Source organism: Rana temporaria, chromosome 1, assembly GCF_905171775.1.
Source record: "Rana temporaria chromosome 1, aRanTem1.1, whole genome shotgun sequence".
NCBI classification, from domain to species: Eukaryota; Metazoa; Chordata; class Amphibia; order Anura; family Ranidae; genus Rana; species Rana temporaria.
Genome location: NC_053489.1, coordinates 548335365 through 548358238, shown reverse-complemented (window position 1 = coordinate 548358238; position 22874 = coordinate 548335365). Strand labels below are relative to the sequence as shown.

General features: G+C 43.6%; 1 protein-coding gene across 2 annotated transcripts in view; it reads right to left on the bottom strand.

The window, feature by feature from the left end:
* The window catches only part of GALNT7 (polypeptide N-acetylgalactosaminyltransferase 7), a 270914-nt gene that overhangs the window by 48894 nt on the left and 199146 nt on the right, over positions 1 to 22874 (bottom strand). Inside the window, exons 5-7 of one of the 2 annotated variants that reach the window (XM_040333340.1) lie at positions 20448 to 20527; positions 15455 to 15637; positions 4515 to 4632 (exon numbers count right to left, since the gene is read on the bottom strand). In XM_040333340.1, coding sequence (XP_040189274.1) covers positions 4515 to 4632; positions 15455 to 15637; positions 20448 to 20527 — 381 coding nt within the window. Of the gene's footprint in view, positions 1 to 4514; positions 4633 to 15120; positions 15304 to 15454; positions 15638 to 20447; positions 20528 to 22874 lie in introns of both variants that reach the window. The other variant, XM_040333330.1, reaches the window with a different exon arrangement.

Sequence of the window (22874 nt, the reverse complement as noted above, 5' to 3'; positions counted from 1 at the left end):
CGAAGGCGTACGAAGCCGTACGCCTGTCGGATCTAACCCAGATGCCGTCGTATCTTGGTTTGAGGATTCAAACCAAAGATACGACGCGGGAAATCTGAAAGTACGCCTGCGTACTTCCTTTTTGGATCTGCCCCATAATGTTTAAAGTGGAACTCCATGAAAGGTTGTAAAGGTTCAGTTTTTTTTTAAACAACAAACGTCATACTTACCTGCACTGTGCAGTTCGTTTTGCACAGAGTGGCCCCGATCGTCCTCTTCTGGGGTCTCATGTGGGCTCTTGTGGCTCCTCCCTGCAATACATATCCCCCTCTGAAAAGCTCTCTCCCGAGGGGGTTACCTTGCAGGCGCGCTCTTGTGTCATACACTCGGCGTCCATAGCCACTGAGTGTATGATTTGGCCTCGCCCCCCTGGGGCCGAGTCATACAGAATGTAGTAAGGTGAAAAAACCTGAAGGTTTACAACCCCTTTAACTATTCTGCAAACTTACATTGGCCCAGCTTGGCATGATATAATAATCCATAACGTATATCCAGAGGGCTGCTGTAGATGCTGAAATTCACTGTTCAGCTTCACTAGCAAAACATTGCTACCGTTCAAAGAACGCCTTATATCTTTTTCAGTGATACAGGCATGATCTTATTAAACGAGGTAGAGAAGAGGGGCAAATGATGATACAATTTCCACCTCATCCAATCAGAGAATGCCTTTTATACACTGAAAAAAATACAAGGCATTCTCTAAATGGCAGCATTGGCAAGCAAATAAGCCCCTATGTTCAGTGTGCAGAAAGGAAGCCGCTCCTGCAACACCCAGAAGACCATGGCTATCACTGTTGGTAGAGCAGATCAGCATCCCCAAGCAACCCTCTGGATATCAGAAATGGATACTAAAGCCCTGTACACACGATCAGTTTGTCTGATGAAAACGGACCGATGGACAAACCGATCGTGTGTGGGCCTCATCGGTTTGTTTTCCATCGGTGAAAAAAAATAGAACATGTTTTAAATTTTTCCTATGGATAAAAAAACAATAGAAAAAAACGATCGTCTGTGTGGAAGTCCATCGGTCAAAAATCCACGCATTCTCAGAATCAAGTCGACGCATGCTTGGAAGCATTGAACTTCATTTTTTTCAGCATGTCCTAGTGTTTTACGTCACTGCGTTTTGGCACGGTCGGATTTTTGACTAATGGTGTGTAGGCAAGACTGATGAAAGTCAGCTTCATCGGATATCTGACGAAAAAATCCATCGGACTAGATTCCATCAGATATCCGATCGTGTGTACGAGGCTTTACAGCACATCAAGATACGCTAAACCAAATGTAAGTTTACTGAAAACGTAATTCCTGGAGTTCTGCTTTAAAGTATTCTCAGTAATAGTGGCTCAGTGGATAGTACTTCTGCCTCGCAGCACTAGGATCTTCAGTTTGAATCCAGCCTGGAATTTGCATGTTTTGCTCAAGTTTTATTTCCCTGTGCCTGCATGGGTTTCCTCCCTATAGTCCGGTTTTCTTCCCATGCTCCAAAGACAAGTGGCATTAGCATATGTATGTATGTATGTATGTATGTATGCATGTGAGATAGAAAATTTAGGGGCAGATCCACGTAGCGCGGCGCATATTCCCGCCGGGCGTAGCGTATCTAAGATACACTACGCCGCCGTAACTTATTATTTTTTTTTTCAAATCCTCAAAGAATGCGCGCCGTAAGTTACGGCGGCTTAGTGTATCTTTGGCGGCGTAAGGGCGCGCAATTCAAAATTATGTGATGGGGGCGTGTTTTATGTAAATACGTCATGACCCAACGTAAACAATGTTTTATTTTGAACGGCGCATGCGCCGTCCGTGGGGGTATCCCAGTGCGCATGCTCGAAATTAAACAGGAACAAGCCAATGCTTACGACGGTGACGTCATTCTACGCAAATCCATATTCGCGAACGACTTACGCAAACGTAAAAAATTCAAATTTCGACGCGGGAACGACGGCCATACTTAACATTGAGTACGCCACCATATAGCAGCTTTAACTATACGCCGGAAAAAGCCGAACGCAAACGACGTAAAAAAATGCGCCGCCCGGACGTACGTTCGTGGATCGCCGTATCTAGCTAATTTGCATACTCAACGTAGAATTCGACGGAAACGACACCTAGCGGCCAGCGTAAATATACACCTACGATCCGACGGTATACTAAGACGTACGCCTGTCGGATCGATCCCTCATTCCGTCGTATCTTGTTTTGTGGATACAAAACAAAGATGCGACACGGGAACTTTGAAATTACGCGGCGTATCAATAGATACGCCGGCGTAATTTCTTTGTGGATCTGCCCCTTAGACTGTTCAGGGACTGATGTGAATGTACAATTGTTGGTGCCATATAAATACCTGTAAATAATATTACTTAGGGCCCTATTTTAAAGCAGTATGAGCCAGCCATTGGCCAAACCCCGAAAATAAAATAAAAATAAAACGCGCCATTCATATGACAAACCTCTCTTCAAATGACAGAGTTCTATCTGCAGCCTTATGCAGAGGTAACTTTGTGGCGCTCCCACTGTCTCCACACCATGGCTTGCATTTTATAAATGACTAGTAAATGTAGCAAGTACAGGTTTTCATGCTTTTTACGTGCGTAAACAAACTGCACTGGAACATGTTTGTAACATATGTTGACGTGATTTCGTGCACAGCCATCGTTATCAAGATGCTCTAACACTGCTAAAAGCAGAACGCCTTCTGTAAGTTTTTATAGGCCCTGCAAACCACATCCCCTTCACCCAATGTGTTTCCAGACATTTAACTGCAAATCATCTAAAAGTAATTATTTTTTGTTCTTATTCCTAGTTTGCGGAGGTGTGCTATATGCAATTCATTGTGCAGACTGCATACTGACTGACTGTAAACAAAAGCAGCCTTTACGCTAGTTTGAGACTGTGATGGCAGCATTAAAGCACAACATGTCGAAAAACAAAGCTCAGATACTTCTGGGTGTAATGCGTTTTAAAAGTACAGCCAGAATTTTGTATTTATTTCTTTATTAACCACTTATGCCCCGGACCTTTAGGCAGCTAAATGCCCAGGCCAGGTTTTGCGATTCGGCAATGCGTCGCTTTAACAGACAATTGCGCGGTCGTGCGACGTGGCTCCCAAACAAAATTGGCGTCCTTTTTTCCCCACAAATAGAGCTTTCTTTTGGTGGTATTTGATCACCTCTGCGGTTTTTATTTTTTGCGCTATAAACAAAAATAGAGCGACAACTTTGAAAAAAATTCAATATTTTTTACTTTTTGCTATAATAAATATCCCCCAAAAACATATATAAAAAAATGTTTTTTTCCTCAGTTTAGGCCGATACGTATTCTTCTACCTATTTTTGGTAAAAAAAAAATCGCAATAAGTGTTTATCGATTGGTTTGCGCAAAATTTATAGCGTTTACAAAATAGGGGATAGTTTTATTGCATTTTTATAAAAAAAAATTTTTTTACTACTATTGGCGGCGATTAGCGTTTTCTTTCGTGACTGCGACATTATGGCGGACACTTCGGACAATTTTGACACATTTTTGGGACCATTGTCATTTTCACAGCAAAAAATGCATTTAAATTGCATTGTTTATTGTGAAAATGACAGTTGCAGTTTGGGAGTTAACCACAGGGGGCGCTGTAGGAGTTAGGGTTCACCTAGTGTGTGTTTACAACTGTAGGGGGGTGTGGCTGTAGGACTGACGTCATCGATCGAGTCTCCCTATAAAAAGGATCACTCGATCGATACGCCGCCACAGTGAAGCACGGGGAAGCCGTGTTTACATACGGCTCTCCCCGTTCTTCAGCTCCGGGGAGCGATCGCGACTATAAACCAATAGCCGAGCCGTCGTCCCGGATCGCTCCCCGCGGGAATCCGCCCGCCGCGCGGGGGGGGGGTGTCCCGATCGGACCCCCCACCCGCTAGAAGGCAAGGACGTGTATATACGCCCATCTGCCTGTCCGTGCCATTTTGCGGACGTAAATAGTCGTGCGGCGGGCGTTAAGTGGTTAAGAAAATGAAAAACCCAATGACAATATGTATACTAAAGAGTGGCGGCCGCTCCATTAGGGGTGCAGGTGTGCCGCCCCCCTAATCTATGCCCCTGGCCCCTAATCTACATGCAGGGCACCGGACGCATGGATTTCAATGGACTTTTTTATTTTTTGAAGCACATGATTAGAGCCTATGACTTTAATTGGCTTAAAAAAAGGGGTTGGCTCGGGGCGAAGAGCACTGCGCCCACCCAGTTGTGTAACATTAGCAAATGTCACACGGCCAAGTGAGGGGGGGGGGGGGCAGGTGTGTCCTCCAAAATATTGAGCACCAGCTGCCACCGATACTAACTATAATAAGTGGATTCAATCAGTTAGTTATAGGACTACAGTAAATGGAAGTATTTGTTCCTATGTGTGTCTGCACTTTTAAATATGTCCAAGAACAAATTGTAATACCATGCATGGAAAAGAAACTCGTAATATACATTACCTTGTAAGAGATTTCAAAATTCTCTCCACCCCAGATCTGAAGACCCGGATCATACAGACCAAGCTCGAAAAAATAATTTCGCTCAATGGCAAACAATCCTCCAGCCATGGCAGGTGACCTACAGAATGATTGCAGTGAAAAGATTTGTCAGTACTTGGACAGCGGTACAGTGCAGAGTGATAACAAATCAGGAACCTGGTATGATACAAAATACAAGCAAGCACAGCAAGCAAAGGATATCAATGTGAAGCACAGAAATGGCATTTAAAAAGCTGCAATAATCAAAGCTGAAAGGGGGGTAAGAATGGTGGGTATAGGTCACGATGCAAGAATGTAAATTATGGGCAGAGTAACATTTTATAGGCACTACTCCCTGACCTCAAACAACCCTTTTAAGACCAGTAATCAGTCTGAATATGTAATAATAAAACTTGAGGTTTGGATAGTTCTAATAGTGCAGTCTTACTTGTATTTTGGTTATTTACGTGTGCAATGATGCCTTTTCTCCTTCCTGAGCTCAGTGCTGAAAACAGACACTGAAAAATATATATAAACAAGATGCTGCTAGAATTACATGAATGAAAACTAAAGGCTTTATTTGGTATTCATGCCTTCTCTAGCAGACCAGAGGGTATTGCTGGGTTCTGAGGGGTGATGGTTCCGAGTAACAAAGCCTGTCACCAGCCAGTATTCTGCAGAGAGGGATCCTTGCTCTCCACATAGAAGCAGTGGACTCTCTACAGAGGTCCAACACCCCCCCCTTGCTGAGTCAGTAAACAAGCTCTCCAAACAGCAAGAAGAACGAGCTACAGGTTTGACCTAGCATGTGGTGTGTTGGACCTCTGCACTGCGTCCCCACAAAGAGCAGGGGTTCATTCTTGCAGCATGCTGCCTAGGGACAGGCTTTTCTATTCAGGCTATGGCTGCTTTCTAAACAAAGAACTGGAAGACTTTGGGGGGTGATTTGCTAAAACCCAAATCTGGTGCAGCTCTGCATAGAAACCAATCAGCATCCAGTTTTTTTTTTTTGTCAAAGCTTAACCACTTCCCGCCCACCATATAGCAAAATGACGGCCGGAAAGTGGTTTCATTATCCTGACTGGGCATCATGTGACGTCCAGCAGGATAAGCCGCTAGCCCGCGTCCGTCGCAATTGGTGGTGTGGTGTGTCAGTCTGACGCACTGCATCTCCGATCTAGGTAAAGAGCCTTTGACCTAGGCTCTTTACCATGTGATCAGCAGTGTCCAATTACAGCTGATCACAGTGTAAACAGGAAGAGATGTTTATCGGCTTTTCCTCCTCCCAAACTGACAGGCGCGAGTAAAGGAGAGACGTTCGGCTGCTCTCCTGATAGTGCAATGATTATCAGTGCAGAGCCATTGAGGATGCCCACTTCAGACCACCAGGAATGCCCACCAAGGGTGCCAATCAGTGCCCATTAGGATGGCACTGTGTGCCCATCAATGCCCACCAGTGCATCCTGATCAGTGACACCCATCAGAGCCGCCTATAAGTGCCACCTATGAGTGCCCTATATTAGTGCCACCTATCAGTGCTGCTTATAGGTGCCTCATCATCAGTGCCAATCAGTACTGCCTCCTCTGTGCCCGTCAGTTCAGCCTCATCAGTGAAGTCAAGTTTTGTTTGGGTACAGCGTCGCATGACCACGCAATTGTCATTCAAAGTGTGGCAGCGTTGAAAGCTAAAAATTGGACTGGGCAGGAAGGGGGGAAAGTGCCTTGTATTAAAGTGGTTAATGCCCCTTTCACATGGCCCATCAATTTTGAGGCAGACCTCATCAGACCATCCATTGCCCTCTATAGAGTGGCAGGTGTCAACGGACATGTTGACACACCGCCCAAATCTGATCCAATCCAATCAACAGACCGATGGGGAATCGGATAACAGTAGGATGTAAACGGACAGGCGTTCAGTTTAAATCCGACTGTCCACAGAGGAAAGCGGGCTGTGTCTGTCTCCAATCTGCATAAGCATGGCAGACACAGAACGGATCAGTAGAGAGATCCCCTGATAAGCGGGCGGATCCACTGGTGGATTGCGCCAGTGTGAAAGGGGTCCAATTGAACAAGCCGAAGTTAGGAGCCGATTGGCTACCATGCACATCTGTATCAGATTTGGCACTTTCCAGTTTTAGTAAACCAACCCCTTTAAATGCCTTGTTTTGATGCACCTGCATTTAATTTAGCTGAACGTTCAGTTTGGCTGAAACAGTAAAGATTTAGATTTATAAAATGTCTATTCTTGACTGATTCTCTTAAGGGTGGGTTCACACCATTGCGAATTGGATGCAGGGCAATTCGCAATGTTATGAGATTTTGAACGGCTCTCTATGGAGCCGGTGCACATATCTCTGCAGCGCCTCCTATGTGATTTGCACAAAAACGTTGTGCGTCTTTTGGTCCGTTTCCGATCTGAATATAGCTCAAAATTCAGGCTGAAATCAGATCTGAACCAGGACACACCAGACCCCTGCTGTGAGCCACATGCGGCTCATATGTGAACCCAGCCTTAAACTGCTTTGAGTGTTATAGAGGTTGTAAAGGATTTTTTTCCCCCCCTAAATAGCTTCCTTTACCTTAGTGCAGTCCTCCTTCACTTACCTCATCCTTCGATTTTGCCTTTAAATGTCCTTATTTCTTCTGAAAAATCCTCACTTCCTGTTCTTCTGTCTGTAACTACACACCGTAATGCAAGGCTTTCTCCCTGGTGTGGAGAAAGCCTCTTGAGGGATGAGGGGGCGAGCAGGAGTGTCAGAACGCACACTAACACACAGCTCCTTTCTCTATCTGCAAAGTAGAGAGTGTCCTGACTCTCCTGCTCGCCCCCTCCCCCCTCAAGAGGCTTTCTCCACACCAGGAAGAAAGCCTTGCATTACGGTGTGTAGTTACAGACAGAAGAACAGGAAGTGAGGATTTCTCAGAAGAAGAAAGGAATGGAAGGATGAGGTAAGTGAAGGAGGACTGCACTAAGGTAAAGGAAGCTATTTAGGGAGAACATTTTTTTCCTTTACAACCCCTTTAAATAATATGTGCTAAACAATGAATGTGAACAGTGAACGCACAGCACTGAATAGGATTATGGGAAGTTTGTTTCCAGCAATGACCTACAAATGTAAGCGATTCGTTTTTATGAAACTGGTACAAAAAGTCATGCAAATGATTTAGAAATATTTTTTATTCTGCTGTAAAGGATTGGATTGACTGAGCAGTTGAAAATAACATGCACAGAAAAATCAAACCATGATGTGCATTTAAAAGGCTTATTGTTCTGATTGAATGATTCTCCTTTAATGCAAGTAGGCCATAGACTAGGCAAACTGTTTAGGATACTCAAGTGCTGGAAGCAGATGTGGCTTTTAAAATAATTTTCTGTCACTTTAGAGAACAGAAATAATAATATCTCCTGAAAACTATTGCCTTTGATTTTCCTGTATAAAGTTGAGCTTTTTTCTGTCATTCCACTTTAGAAATGTTAATTATAAGGAAGACTTGGTGCTGTTCACTCCATTTAGCTGCAAGGTTTTTCAAGGTTATGCTTTCTGCAAGAACTCATGTTACTCAAGGGACCCTGAAGATCACTCTGTCATCAGTAATAACTCAGAACTCGTATTGTTTTATAGCACACACTTAATACCTGCATTTACCTTTATTTGTAAAAAGTATTCTGTGAGCCCCAACGGCCCCCTAAACCTCTAACTGTTCACAGTCTTCTACGTACCCCAATATTTGGAACCTCTAAATCTTCTCAGGCTTCTGTATTAATCGAACGCCCCCTAAACCTCTAAGGCCACGTACACACGATCAGTCAGAACCGATGAAAACGAACTGAAGGACCGTTTCATCGGTTAACCGATGAAGCTGACTGATGGTCTGATGTGCCTAAACACCATAGGTTAAAAAAACGATTGTGTCAGAACGCGGTGACGTAAAACACACGACGTGCTAAAAAAACGAAGTTCAATGCTTCCAAGCATGCGTCGACTTGATTCTGAGCATGCGCGGCCTTTTGACCGATGCTTTTGCATACCAACGATCGGTTTTGACCCATCGGTTAGGCGTCCATCTGTCAAATTTTAAAGCAAGTTCTCTTTTTTTTGACCGAAGGATAACTGACCGATGGGGCCCACATACGATCGGTTTGGACCGATGAAACGGTCCTTCAGTCCGTTTTCATTGGTTTTGACTGATCGTGTGTACGCGGCCTAATTGTTCACAGTCTTTAAATGTACCCCATTAACAACCTGAACCTCTAAGGCCTTGTACAGACGAGGGGATCTCCGCTGGAAACGGTCCGCCGGACCGTTTCCAGCGGAGATTCCTCCTCCGGATTTTGATCCGATGGCTTGTACACACCATCGGATCAAAATCCGCGCGGAATACATCCGCGGTGACGTGTCGCGCCGTGATGACGTGCGCGATGCTGGAAGGTAAGTACTTCCACGCATGCGTTGAATCATTACGACGCATGCGAGGGAGGGGAGCGGACGGATTGATCCGGTGAGTCTGTACAGACGACCGGATCAATCCGCTGGACACGATTCAAGCGGATAGATTCCTTAGCATGCTAAGAAATTTCTATCCGCTTGAAATCGATCGGCCGGACGAATCTCCGTGGATAAATATCCGCTAGGCCGTACAGACGACCGGATTTGTCCGCTGGAATGATCCGCGGATCAATCCCAGCGGATAGATCCGGTCGTGTGTACGAGGCCTAAATGTTCTCAGTCTTCTGTGTTACCCAAAGTCCCTCTGAACCCAGATGTGAATTGTATGTAGACCTTGACTTTATTCGTCAAAGTGTAAACCCGGCCATAGAAGCAGGAACTGGCCGAGATTTGAACCATCTATGGGCAGGCTGATTGTAACCATCGATCAACTTGGGTACAACCAGCATGTTTTATTTTTGCATGTGATTATTGCCAGTGGCTATAGCCGCTAGCAAAGATCATTGTGTTCTCCTGGCAGAGATGGCTCTCTGCTGGGGGAACACAATAGCTCCATTTGAGGCATCCCCCCATCAATACGGACTGTGTTGATAGGGAAATCGAGCAATTTACTCATCTATGGCAGGCTTAACCCTACCTTGTCTTGCCCTGAGGCTTCCCATAATGCCATCAGCTGAAAGGCTGATTCTGCTGTGTAGTCTTCAATAGGACTCACCTACTACACTGCTTAGGGATATGTGTTGCATAGACACGTATGTAAACAGATGGTCACTTTTCTTAGAATATTGTAGGAAGGGTCAGGGTAGATGGGAGAATTCAAAAACTTCATGCAGGTTATTAAAATTCACCATGCACTGGGTTTGGAGGGCCCTTGTAAAGATGCAGTTACATTACCTGCATAGCTAGGATGGGAACATTGCGATTCAATACTCATAAGGTTCTCCCTGTGCTGTAAGTCACCTAAACACTTCCCCCCACCAGTGTTATCAGGGGATTGTTCCATCTATGGTGGGACATGGCGAGGAGAAGCAGTACAAGCTTTGTGGTCTAAAAGGCCCATCCTTAACATGTTTGTGCCACCACAACACACCACCCTTTCTGCCGATACATCACTTGGCAGAGGTGGCCAAAAATGGAATTTATGTGATCAGCTTGCAGTACATCTCCCACCATCATAAATTACTTTTTGTATATTTGCCTGTAAAGTTTCTAGGTGATTAATAATCACTTCTGTAATACTAAATGGCCCGTGGAGGGCCATTAAATCTTATCAGAATAATTTAACTTCTGCTTTTTGGCTTGTGACATCTCTACCACGGTCTATGGAATGTTCATGGTCAGGGTATATCCTTTTCAGGGTATTCAGTAAAGTTAAAGCAGCTTTATTAGACATCATGAATACTGTAAGCATGGTGTAATCCTAAGGGAATTATGCTATCAGTATGCTAGGAAAGTGTCTGGACAGAAACAGAAACCTGCCAGGAAATAAATTACGGACTTGTGTTACTACCGTTGCTGACTAGTGTTTGCAGGAGCAAGTTCTGAAACCAAAATCCTTTGCCTTACCTGTTTTTCAATACCTTTTAAGTCACTGAACCAGAACACAGTATTTGTATATCAGGTGCCCTGAAACTTCACAGGCTGCATGCTTGTTCAATATCAACTCACTAATTAAGTGAGGCAAGAGTAAGGCCCCTTTCACACTGGGGCGGGAGGTGCGGTGGGAATATATAGCGGCGCTATACGTCGGAATTGCGGCGGTACTCGGCCGCTAGCGGTGCGGTTTTAACAGCAGCTGAAAAAGGGTTAATACCGCCCGCAGAGGCGCATTGCGGCGGTATAGCCACGGTGTCCCATTGTTTTCAATGGGAAGGAGCGGTGGAGGAGCAGTAAACACACCGCTCCTTTCACTGCTCCAAAGATGCTGCTAGCAGGACTTTTGGAGCTGTCCCGCCCCCGCGCACCGCCTCAGTGTGAAAGCACTCGGGCTTCCACACTGAGACTGCAGGGCAGGAGTTTTTCAAGCGGTATTTTAGCACTAAAACGCCTGAAAAACTCCTCACTGTGAAAGGGGTCTAATGATGACAGCCTTGGGGAAAACATTTTTAAAACACAAGTCATCAATGGCAGCTCCCATATTGCTACATTGACAGGTATACTTCCCTATAAATGTTACCCCATAGTAAAAGCCTGCTACCAACCTGGTATGGAACCTGCTCAGCAAAACATGGGCATAGACATGATGTCCATTCTAAATGAGTGCACACAGAACATTTGATGGAATGTGTATGGGGAGGCATTGCCCTAGGACAGAGCTCATGTCATCCTCTAGTTCACTCCTTTTATCAGGTTCTAATCCTGAAACCCCAATGATCCAAATAGTGTCCTCATTTTATATCTTATACTAGTGGCTATACCAAAAGATAGGCTCCCTACTGAATTCTATTAGTAAAAGAAGTTGAACATTACATAATTTGTCCTAAATTCTGAAATACAGTTTTGAACACATGAGCTTTTTTAAATGCACTTCTAGGCTGTGACCCACAGAAATGGTTCAAACATCCATTTCTGATTCCCTCTTTGCCGCTTTGAAAAATGCTCACATGGCTGTACGGTCGGTCGCCTTCCATTCAATTAGAGTTTGTTATATAGAACACAAAGCTACATTTTAATTTCAATTAACTTTTTCTTATATGGGAATGAAGAAATGACAGAATTTGGTGTTGCCAAATAGATTATGACGTATATTCAACATTGTAAAGAGGAATATACAGTATACACCGGGTATACCTGCTCTGAAATATGTGTTGGGTGTCTGGAGAATAGTGATGTGACAGTTATTATATCAAAAGTGCCTCAATGTGAGGAACCGGCTTACATTTTGTTTCATTTTTTTACAAAATTAAATTTACACTAAAAAGGGCAAAGACAATGAAAATGACAAAGAGGAACAGTGCCAGGTGTGTAGGCTGGGTCATGCTGGTAGATAATAAAAGAAAAATGACATTGCAGGAAATAACAGGGTAACTAGAGGAGAATTAGTGATGGACTTGTGGATTTGCATTGTTATCGTTTTTAGTGAAATTCTGCTTACAATAGCACTCTCATAGTGTAAAACACACAACACACATTTGTATAGAGCACATTTATCATACAGGCACATGAGAGTGAAAAGGAAAAAGCGGAGAGGGGTGACTTTGGAAATGATTGGAAGGTAAACAAGCGTAACGCTTGCAGCACCAGTAAGCTTCCCTGTGCCAGATGAACTGAGAACAAGTTATGTCCATAGAGAAAATGAGCCATAAGCCAACAGTCCATGACTGTCAAAGAGAAACAGCAATGCACGGCTAGGACTATTCACTTTAAGCCACTTTGTTAGTAAAAGAAAATACCACAGTCCCATTTAGGTAAAAGCCTTTACTAGGCAAAAGTGCACACTATGGGGGTCATTTACAAAAGGCAAATCCATTTTGCACTGCAAGTGCAAACTACGGGGCAGATTCACATAGAATTCGCGGCGGCGTATTGTAAGCCATTTACACTACGCCGCCACAACTTACTGGAGCAAGTGCCGTATTCTCCAAGCACTTGCTCTGTAATTTGCGGCGGCGTAGTGTAAATTGCCCGGCGTATGGCCGCGTAATTCAAAGGGGGCGGCTTGTATTTAAATTAAGCGCGCCCCCAGCGCCGATCGAACTGTGCATGCGCCGGCCGTAAAAATAGCCCAGTTTGCATGCTCCAGCTCACGACAGAAAACCTCAATGAAGCCGACGTGAGCGTCATTGACGTAAAGTCCTATTCGCGAACGACTTAGCAAAACAACGTAGACAACGGAAAAAGACGTCGCTGACCCGACGCCATACTTAACATGGCATACGGCGGACTGACGTAAGGTTACCCCTCATATAGCAGGGGTAACCTTACGCTTACGGAAACGACGTAAACGACGACGAGGCGGCGCAAAATCATTCGGGAATCGGCGTATCAGGCTCATTTGCATAGTCAAATGAGAAATCAATGTAAACGCCACCTAGCGGCCAGCGTAGAATTACATCTAAGATCCGACGGTGTAAGTGACTTACACCTGTCGGATCTACGCCGTATCTATGCGTAAATGATTCTAGGAATCAGACGCATAGATACCCGGGGCCAAAAACAGAGATACGACGGTGTATCTTGAGATACACCGTCGTATCTCTTTTGAGAATCTGGCCCTGAAAGTGCAAAGTGCACCTGAAATTGCACTGAAGGGGAAGATCTGAAATGAGGGGAAGCTCTGCTGGGTTTATCATCCAATCATGTGCAAGCTAAAATGCTGTTTTTAATTCTCCTTGCATGTCCCCCTCGGATCTACAGCGACTGCACTTCCAAGTGCAATTTCAAGTGCACTTGTAGTTTGCACTTGTAGTGCAAAGTGGATTTGCTTTTAGTAAATAACCCCCTATGTATATTTTATGTACTATAATTGTATGTGTACATACCTTAAAACTTCAAATTATGTCGGTTTCTTAGCTGCACTACAAAACTGACCATTGCAATCAATGTCATTGGCTGCTGTTCTAATATATGGTGCCCAAAGTCACCCATTATTGATTATGTAAAGAAATCACAGCAACTTATAAAAGCTTTACGCCTTAAAGTAGAACTACAGGCAAAGCGTATTTATTTTTTTCATTTTGGATAGAAAAAGGGAAGGGGTATAACCCCAGTCAGATTTTTTTTTCACCATCTGTGTCCCATTTTGGAGATTTCCCTTCACTTCCTGTCCCATAGCCAAACAGGACGTGAGAGGAAATCCCTGCAAATTAAAGGAATCCTTTGGGGATTCACCAGAACCCCATTGGAAGATTTGCCCTCTAATACTTTTCTGGGGACAACCCAAAATGTGGAATTATCTTTTACTTTCAATGGTAAACATGACAAATGGAGGAGGAGGAATCTTAGCTGCCCACAGTTAAGATGATTGCAGCCAGATTTAGTGGAGGGAGATTTCTGCAGCATATTTTGCAAGTACAAAATCACAGTATATATAAAATAATATGCAAAGTGGTTGGAGGGAAGCTTCAGAATGGCACAGCTGTTTTTATTACAAATTATGTGAGCAGACTGCAGTTCCTGTTTAATGGGGGCACAGACGGCAATAAAACTTAACAGGCGTTTTAATCCCTCTCCACTCTATCCAAAACTAAAAAAATGTTTTGCCTTTAGTTATAACTTACTAGGGCTGAAAGACTCCTTACTGAAAGGAAACATTAGTTCATCAATGATGGCCATTAAAAGGAGATTTCCATTAATCAAACATTGGGCTACTCAATAGAACAGCAGAGAAGGCTCCTTCACTTCAGCTTTCCCACTTTAAGTGGGGCTCCCAGTGATCTCCTTTGGTGCTGGGTGAAAGGAAGCCATAATCGACATCTTTTAGACTTCCTTGTACATTATGAACATTGCCATGTCTGCATACCATGGTGCCCACCTCAAAACAGAAGATGCATGTTAATAAGGCTGCTCCCATGCTCTTTAGGTACTGTACATATGGCTTCCTAAAGCAGCAAATAGATTATGCAGTTTTTTCTTTCCTTCCATCACAGGGAGTCTTTCCTGATCGCGTGATCAAAATCCAAAAGGCTGGTTGTACTGAAGTCGATTGATGGATCGACTTCAGTACACCCAACCTGCCCATAGATGGATTGGATCTTGGCTGGTCCCTGCTGAACCAGCCGAGATTCGTCCCATCTATGACCGGCTTAAGAGATAGAACATATAAGGGGGGTATCAAAGTAACGAAATCGAAAACGCTTTCCCCGACTTAGTTGGGGTAGGCGGTACACTTTGGTGGGGGTGGGTCAGCCACGCCCCTTGACCTTTGGTAACCCGCCTTCTGACCTTTGACCTCTGGGGAAGGTTCCAATTCCTAGAGTCCTAGCCTTATTTTCCGATGGGAACGATTCGATTTTCGAAACCTAAAGAACAGTGAACTCAAGGAGTACATAGGAATATTCATATTGATCACATCTTGGTAAAACCTATAAATTTGTCATAAATGGCTCCAAGCTAAACAGGACTGTGGCTGAAAAGTCAGAGAGAATTAGTACATCAGTAGGTCATATGGAAAAGAAATGTGTAAGTGGTTTAGCGATTACCGATATGGCTCAGTTTTTGTTTTTCTCATTTCCTTCTCTTTTTTGGTCAAGGGCACCCGCTTCCATAGCATACTCCAATCCCATGCTCCTCTAGCATACCCATCTTCATCACCTCCCCCTTGTGATAATAAATTATATTTGTTGCCATCTATGACATCTACCAGAGGTACAGTGCATGCGGTTCTATTCCAGTTGTGATGATGCAGGATGGAGAAGGGGTTGACACGAAGGACACACATAACAAAAATAATGAAAAACAGGGAAAGGGGATAAAAAAAAAGGAAAAAATGTTTAGACAAACATGGAAATTAAAAGATAAAACAACACTCTTTACCAATAAGGTTCAGTTATATGCTTTCGTTTGGCCTTTTCTCTGTCACTTAATGGAATTCGTTTCCATAACATGCTCCAGTCCCAGGCCCCTCGAGCAAAACCATCACTATCCCCACCTTGCTGTGGCTCGATGGTATAAACATTGCCATCAATGTAATCTATTAGAGGAACAGTACAAGCAGTTCTGCCAGGATTCCAGGAGGTAAAAAAATAAAACATTCACAACAAGAACAAAAAAAAAAAAAAAAAAATTGTAATTAGGCAGTACATAAGGTAAAAGCAATAAACATATCAATTAGAAGAAAGCAAAAGTTTTAATATATAAAACTAAGTGCACTTGCTGACTGCTTCACAAATGTAGCTGAATATTTTAATATCTTCCAAATGAGGCTCTGTAGAGATCATCGGTGTTAATGTATTGAAAAAAAAAACTATAGACAGTATATATATATATATATATATATATATATATATATATATATATATATATATATATATATATATATATATATATATATATATATATAGATTACCTGCCTCCGCAAGTGCTTAGTGTATATTTGGATCTCTGAGGAATTGTATACTTCTCAGATGCAGGAATCTCCAAATTTGTTCCATTTAATTTTTAAAAGTTTAATTAGTAAAGCGGATTTTTTTTATTTTTATTGCTCACATTGACAAATGTATTCAATGGAACAGAGCAAAGAGCAATGAAGAGGTTTAGATTGCAGTAACCTATAAGACCCAGTAAAAAAATATTACAATTATTATAAACAGCTTGAATAAAGAAGAACTGAACTCTGAAAGCTACCCCCAAAATGGCAGTCAGATGTCAAATAATTAATTAGTTACCAGTTTTGCCTGTGGTCTTCCCTGGGTGGAATTTTTACCCAGTACTGATTTATCATGCGACCATCTTGGTAGAGGCAGGGTTTGGCTTCCCCAGGTCAAAGACTCCAGTAAGGAAAACAGTGGGCAACACTGCAGCAATACCACCTTAATCATCCCTGATCAGTGCCTTAGATCAGTGGTTGCCAACCCAGAGGGTTGGCAGAGAGCCGGAGCATTGTGTGTATAAGGCAGCAGTGTGATGCAGGGAGAGAGCCGAAGCTTTGTGTGTATAAGCCAGCAGTATGATGCAGGGGGAGGGGGTAGAGAGCCGGAGCATTGTGTGTATAAGGCAGCAGTGTTATCCAGGGGGAGGGGAGCAGAGAGCCGAAGCATTGTGTGTATAAGGATGCAGTGTGATCCAGGGAGAGAGGGGAAGAGAGCCGAAGCATTGTGTGTATAAGGCAGCAATATGATCCAGGGAGAGAGGGGAAGAGAGCCAAAGCATTGTGTGTATAAGGCAGCAGTATGATCCAGGGAGAGAGGGGAAGAGAGCCGAAGCATTGTGTATATAAGGCAGCAGTATGATCCAGGGAGAGAGGGGAAGAGAGCCGAAGCATTGTGTGTATAAGGCAGCAGTATGATCCAGGGGGAGGGGGCAGAGAGCCGGAGCATTGTGTGTATAAGGCAGCAGTGTTATCCAGGGGGAGGGGAGCAGAGAGCCGAAGCATTGTGTGAATAAGGAAGCAGTGTGATCCACAGGGAGGGGGGCAGTGAGCTGGAGCATTGTGTGTATAAGGCAGCAGATCCAGGGGGAGGGGGGCAGAGAGCCGGAGGATTGTGTGTATAAGGCAGCAGTATGATCCAGGGGGAGGGGGGCAAACAGCCAAAGCAATGTGTGTATAAGGAAGCAGTGTGATCCAGGGGGAGGGGGCAGAGAGCCGAAGCATTGTGTGTATATAAGGCATGTAAAATTCATGTTAGTAGTCAGCGGGATTCAAAATTGTTAGTTCGGTGGTCTGTGAGGGCCGAAAGGTTGGCTACCACTGCCTTAGATCTCACACTGCAGATATACAGTTATAAGGTGGTAAACATGGGCATACCTAGGTACCCTTACATACAGAAAGGGCATTGTTTTTTTATTTTTAGGAGTAAATCTAGAGAAATTTTTCAGGGCACTGCTCAGGAATAATTAACATATATAGATGTTCCCAATAAAAAAAAAATTGAGTTCAGGTCTACTTTAAGAGAGGATTTAAAATTCTTGAATCACTTTGTACAACATCATTAAACTTTACCCTGCTTTGCTACATTTGCATATAGTTTATGAGCTGGCAAAAGTCAAGTACCTCTGGTTTACAGTGACAGCAAGTCCAGTGTGTGGAGGAGCAGTCTACTGTATATGTATATATTTTTTTTACAGTACATGTGCTAGGGTATACTACGTGGTTCACAAGTGGTTTGTGGTATGGGTCGGAATCACAGAAATTGTGGTTTCTTTGACCACCACTGCAGCACTATTTTGCACTTTGATGAACATTGGGTGCCCATGCTCATCATATTTTAGGTGTCCCTTTAAGAAGTGATGTGGCGTGTGACAAGAGTGCAGAGAAAGCATTTATGTGGAAGGTCTTTCATTTAAGTCAGTTGTTAGAACTGTGTGAGGAAATAGACTTCCACACCAATTTCAGCTATGCATGCTTATTCAACAGTAATGAAAAAGTACCAAAAAAACGAAGCCAAAGGGAAATCGGCTCACATCCATGTGAATAAAACATTTCTGAGAAACCTGCAGCAAACATTGTAATGGTAATCAAATCTCGCCTGAAAAACTAGAATACAATTCACAGCTATAATGGAAGTGTACCCGTTCCAGTTTATAGACTATTCTTGTTTTGCTTATTAAAGTGTTGATTTTAATATATTCTACAGCTATGTATCAATTTTATGTTCAGGCTGGTGCTGTGTGAATGTTAATGTTAGCAAGTCTTTATTTGTGTCAGACAGCCACCCAGCAGCACCTTGGATCTGCGTCTATTTCTGTGCTTAAAGTGGTTGGAAACCCTTTACAACCACTTTTTACTACAGGTAAGCCTATAGTAAGGCTTACCTGTTGCTACCCCCAGATATCTCCTAAACCTGCATGATTTAGGAGATATCCCCCTGTATCTGCATGTGCCAACGTCATCGGGACATGCGCACTGAAGCAACAGCAAGTACAGGACGTCCGGCGGCTCCCACGCGGGAGTGACGTCATCGCGGCTCCGGCCAATCACAGCGCCGGAGCCCACGAAACCCGGAGGCAACTCCAGGGGCAAAGTCGCCGGCCGGAGTGGTGTAAGAGGACCGCTGCAGAGGCTTTGATCGAAGGTAAGTAATTCATAATGAGCTAGTATGCTATGCATACTATTTCATCTTGCAGGTTTACAGCAACTTTAAGGCACACTTTAAGGCACCTACACCTAAAACTAGAAAAGTTCTAGTTTGTTGCTTATAATGGCTCCATGTTCATCTATCTTCTAATAAAATCCTCCTTGCTGTGTTTTCAGTGCACTTCCCATGGGATAAATTGCACGACATATAAAACCCATTACACTTACAATGGACGTGACCAGAATGTGTTGCTTAAAGTGTTTGCAAACCTCAGACATGAAATCTAAACAAAGAACACATTTCTATAGTATTTACTTGCCTCTCACCAAGGCAGGGTTCACATATATGCGAATTGGATGCGGAATCCAATTTGTATGACATGTGAATGTGACTGGCTCTCAGTGAAGCCGGTTCACACATGTCTGAGGCAGCCGCAGTGTGGTTTCAAAAAGGGTCCTGTGCGTATTTGGGTCCGGCTCAGGTGCGAATGCAGGCAAAAAATTTGTCCTTGAATTGCACCTGAACCGGTGAACAGAAACACACTGGACCCCAGACTGAAAACTGCAGCCACACATATGTGAACCCGGCCTAAGTATCGTTTCTTTCTGCTGTCTAGTTCCTCTGCTATCAACATGAATCACTTCTGACAACTTTTCCTGACACCAAGACAAAATAGGTGACAGGGGAAGGACCTCCAGTTGATTGACAGCCTCAGCTCTGTTCCTGTGTACTGTGTGAAGGGGGGTGTGTCCCTTCCCTCCAATCAGCTCTCAGAGCTCTTGTATAGTGTGTAACTGCAAGGGCATCTCTGTGTTTTACATGGATAAACAGCACACATGACTGTAAATAAACAGGTAAAACTTATGTAGGAGGATGTGTTTCATCTCTGTGCATCACCTGAGGCCAGTCACTGGGTATATGTGAGGGTTTACAATCACTTTAAGTGAGGCAGAGAAAAGTCAGCTCACCATCCTGGCTCTTTTGTCTGGTAGAGCTGTGTATATCTAAGGTCTGGAAAGAGCAAAGTAAAACTCTTCTTTCTCAGAAAGTCAAACTGTATTGTATGTGTAATGGGGAGAAATGCTTCCATATACTGTATGAAGTGCTGCATAATATTTTGGAGCTTACAGCACAAGCAAAAAGTTCCCTCCCACCCCCCGTATCAATACAATGGTGATCTACCATTGGCCTTATAAGCAGCCCTAAGGACTGTGACATTACTGCTATCACACACCAGCAGATGATATCGCCTGCACTTTGTACAGTGCCACAGAAAATGTTGGTGCTATATCAGTAATAAGTAATGAAACCTTCCAGTAGGAAGTAAATGATGTACAGCAATGATAACAATGTAAAGCTCCTGACCCATGATAATGGTCTGATTACTGGCCTGTGCACATTACGAGACAGAACAGAACTCTGCAGAAAAGGCTTTTGCTCAGATCTGTCAGTCTAGCTGAGTAATTTGCTGCCACTACACTGCCATGATTCCTTGACTTGGAAGAAATTCGAAAATGGAAAATCTGCCAGGTAATTTCAGCTGCTGCAAAAGGTGTACATACGGCGCTGACACAAATAAAGCCCGTCCTAAAGCCAATTTTTTTTATGAAGTAACCAGTGTTAGCATCATGTGTGTCAGTCATAGAATCTTCATTTATGCCTCTCAGCATCTCATTACATCTAATTACAGCTAATGCACTTCATTACATCTCTTTGTGGCCTAAGCCTGCCACTGATGCACCCTGTTTACTGCAAGCCAACACAATTATTTCTAACAAACATTTACACTTTACCTGTCGTGGGCTATGGGGGCTATTAATGAGGCATACCAATTAATTCCCACTTCACAGTGTGCATCTAGATAAATTAAAACCTGAAAAACATTACAAGGGTGGACACGGCATTATTCACTGATTCATAACCATTAAAATACTTACTGGAAATCAGTACCCCTGTGAAATAAACAGAGGGCTATCTAGATCAATCAGGGTGAAAGCAAAGAGAAATCATGCTGTTCAAAGAGCATTAATGTGGAACTAAAATATATATATATTTATTTCATTATGGATACAGTAAGAGGGTTATAACCCCTGGCAGATTGTTTTTCACCAAATGTGTCCCATTGCAGAGATTTCTCTTCACTTCCTGTCCCATGGCCAAACAGGAAGTGAGAGGAAATCCCTGCAAATTAAACGATCCACGTCTTCTGGGGTCCCTCGGCGGCTGTCATGGCCCCCCCCCCCCCTGCAAGAGCTTTCCACCTTCATGCGAGCGAGCGAGCATGGTGGAAAGCTCTTACGGACGCGCTGCCGTGATACAGCGGCGGCCATAGCCGCCAACTGTATCACTTGGCCCCGCCGAGTCATTGGATGTGATTGACAGCAGCTCCAGCCAATGGCTGCGCTGCTTTCAATCCATCCAGTGTAGCCAATCAACGGCCAGGCTGGGAACCGAAGAGGATGACGGGGACGAGCGCGGGACTTTCGAGGGGTCATGTAAGTAAAACGGGGCGGTATTGTCGGATGTTTTTTCACCTTAATGCATAGGATGCATTAAGGTGAAAAAACATTTACCTTTACAACCCCTTTAATGCATTGAGATACAAAGCCTTCTGTGTGCAGCCCCCCTAATAATTACCTAAGTGCCATCTCTATCCATCGATTTTGCACGAGTGTCTCGTCTGCCTGGGACACCCCTCCTCATTGGTTGAGACAGCAGCGTGGGCGCCATTAGCTCCCATTGCTGTCAATCAAAATCAGTCAGCCAATCAGGAGGGAAAGGGGCGTGGTCACATCAAGGCTCCATGTCTGAATAGACACAGGGAGCTGTGACTCAGCTTGGTGCCCCCATAGCAAGCTGCTTACTGTGGAGGCACTCAACAGGAGGGAGGGGACAGGAGCTCAAGCGGAGACCCGAGAAGAGGAGGATCTGGGTTGCTCTGTGCAAATCAACTGCAACAGAATAGGCAAGTATAACATGTTTGTTATTTTTAAAGCAAAAAATAAATAAATTACTTTAGGGGAATTCCTTGGGGACCCCCAGGTCACCAGAACTAGTGTCCGCATTGGATGATTTCTCCTCTATTACTTATCTGGGGACAACCCAAAATAAGTTTTATTTATTTACTTTCAATTTCAATAATAATGGTAAACAGGAATAATAGAGAGGGTGAGTGTCGGTTCACACAAGGGGCAACACGACTTTGCGAGACGACAGAGCGACTTATAAACGCAACTTCAAGTTGCCTCCAGGACAGGCGACTTTGCCAGTGGCCAATCAAACAATTATCAGCTCTGTGGGAGGGAGGGGTTTGCCTGAGAAAACGATTTTCTCTTCCTGTAAAGTTGCTTCAGTTAAGACAGTGATCCGACTTTGGAGGCGACTAACATTGAAATCAATGGGTACAAGTTGCCTAGAAGTCGCCTTGAAGTAGTACAGGAACCTTTTCTGAAGTCGGAGCGACATACGACTCTCATTCACTTCAATGGAATTTCTCATGTCGCGCGACACAAGTCGGATCCCAAGTCGCTGTAGTGTAAACCGGCACTTATTGTCCTTAACAGGGACACAGACTACAATAAAAACTGACAGGTGTTCTAATCCCTCTCCACTGTATCCAAAAAAAAAAAAAAAAAAAAGGATTTGCCTTTAGTTATACTTTAAGTGTATAAAACGCTAGGAAAAAAGATTATGTAGCCTACCAGTCACTGGATGTGGCTGTTGCATTAGTTTTCATGTTTAGGCTTTTCCTTTACTTTCACCTGGTGATCCTGCCACCAACATTTTTCCTGTCATAGGGAGCCAATTCTCACTTACATTACAGTATCTATGGAGAAGTAGGGTTGTCGCCCTAGGGCAGGGCTACACAACACATTCTCCGCCCTTCCATAACAGAGATGGAGGTGTTCTATAGTACTCACATATAGCTTGGAACAATGTAACTTCATTAACAGTGTGCAAGGTTTACTTCTTGTAAACAATTTTGATTGGCTGATTGTATAAACATTTAACCCATTATCAGCTCTGTTTTTCACTTATTCAGTAAACTCAGTGATGTCTAGCATCATTTACAATTAACCATAGAGCCATGAAGCTGGGCGGGTGCCTATAGGAGAAAGTGATTAGATGGCTGTGTCCCCTTAAAAGACATTTAACATGATCTCCAAGAGAAGTAATAAAGAGTATATTTTCTTTATGGACTCTTCCCTGAAAATCTGACC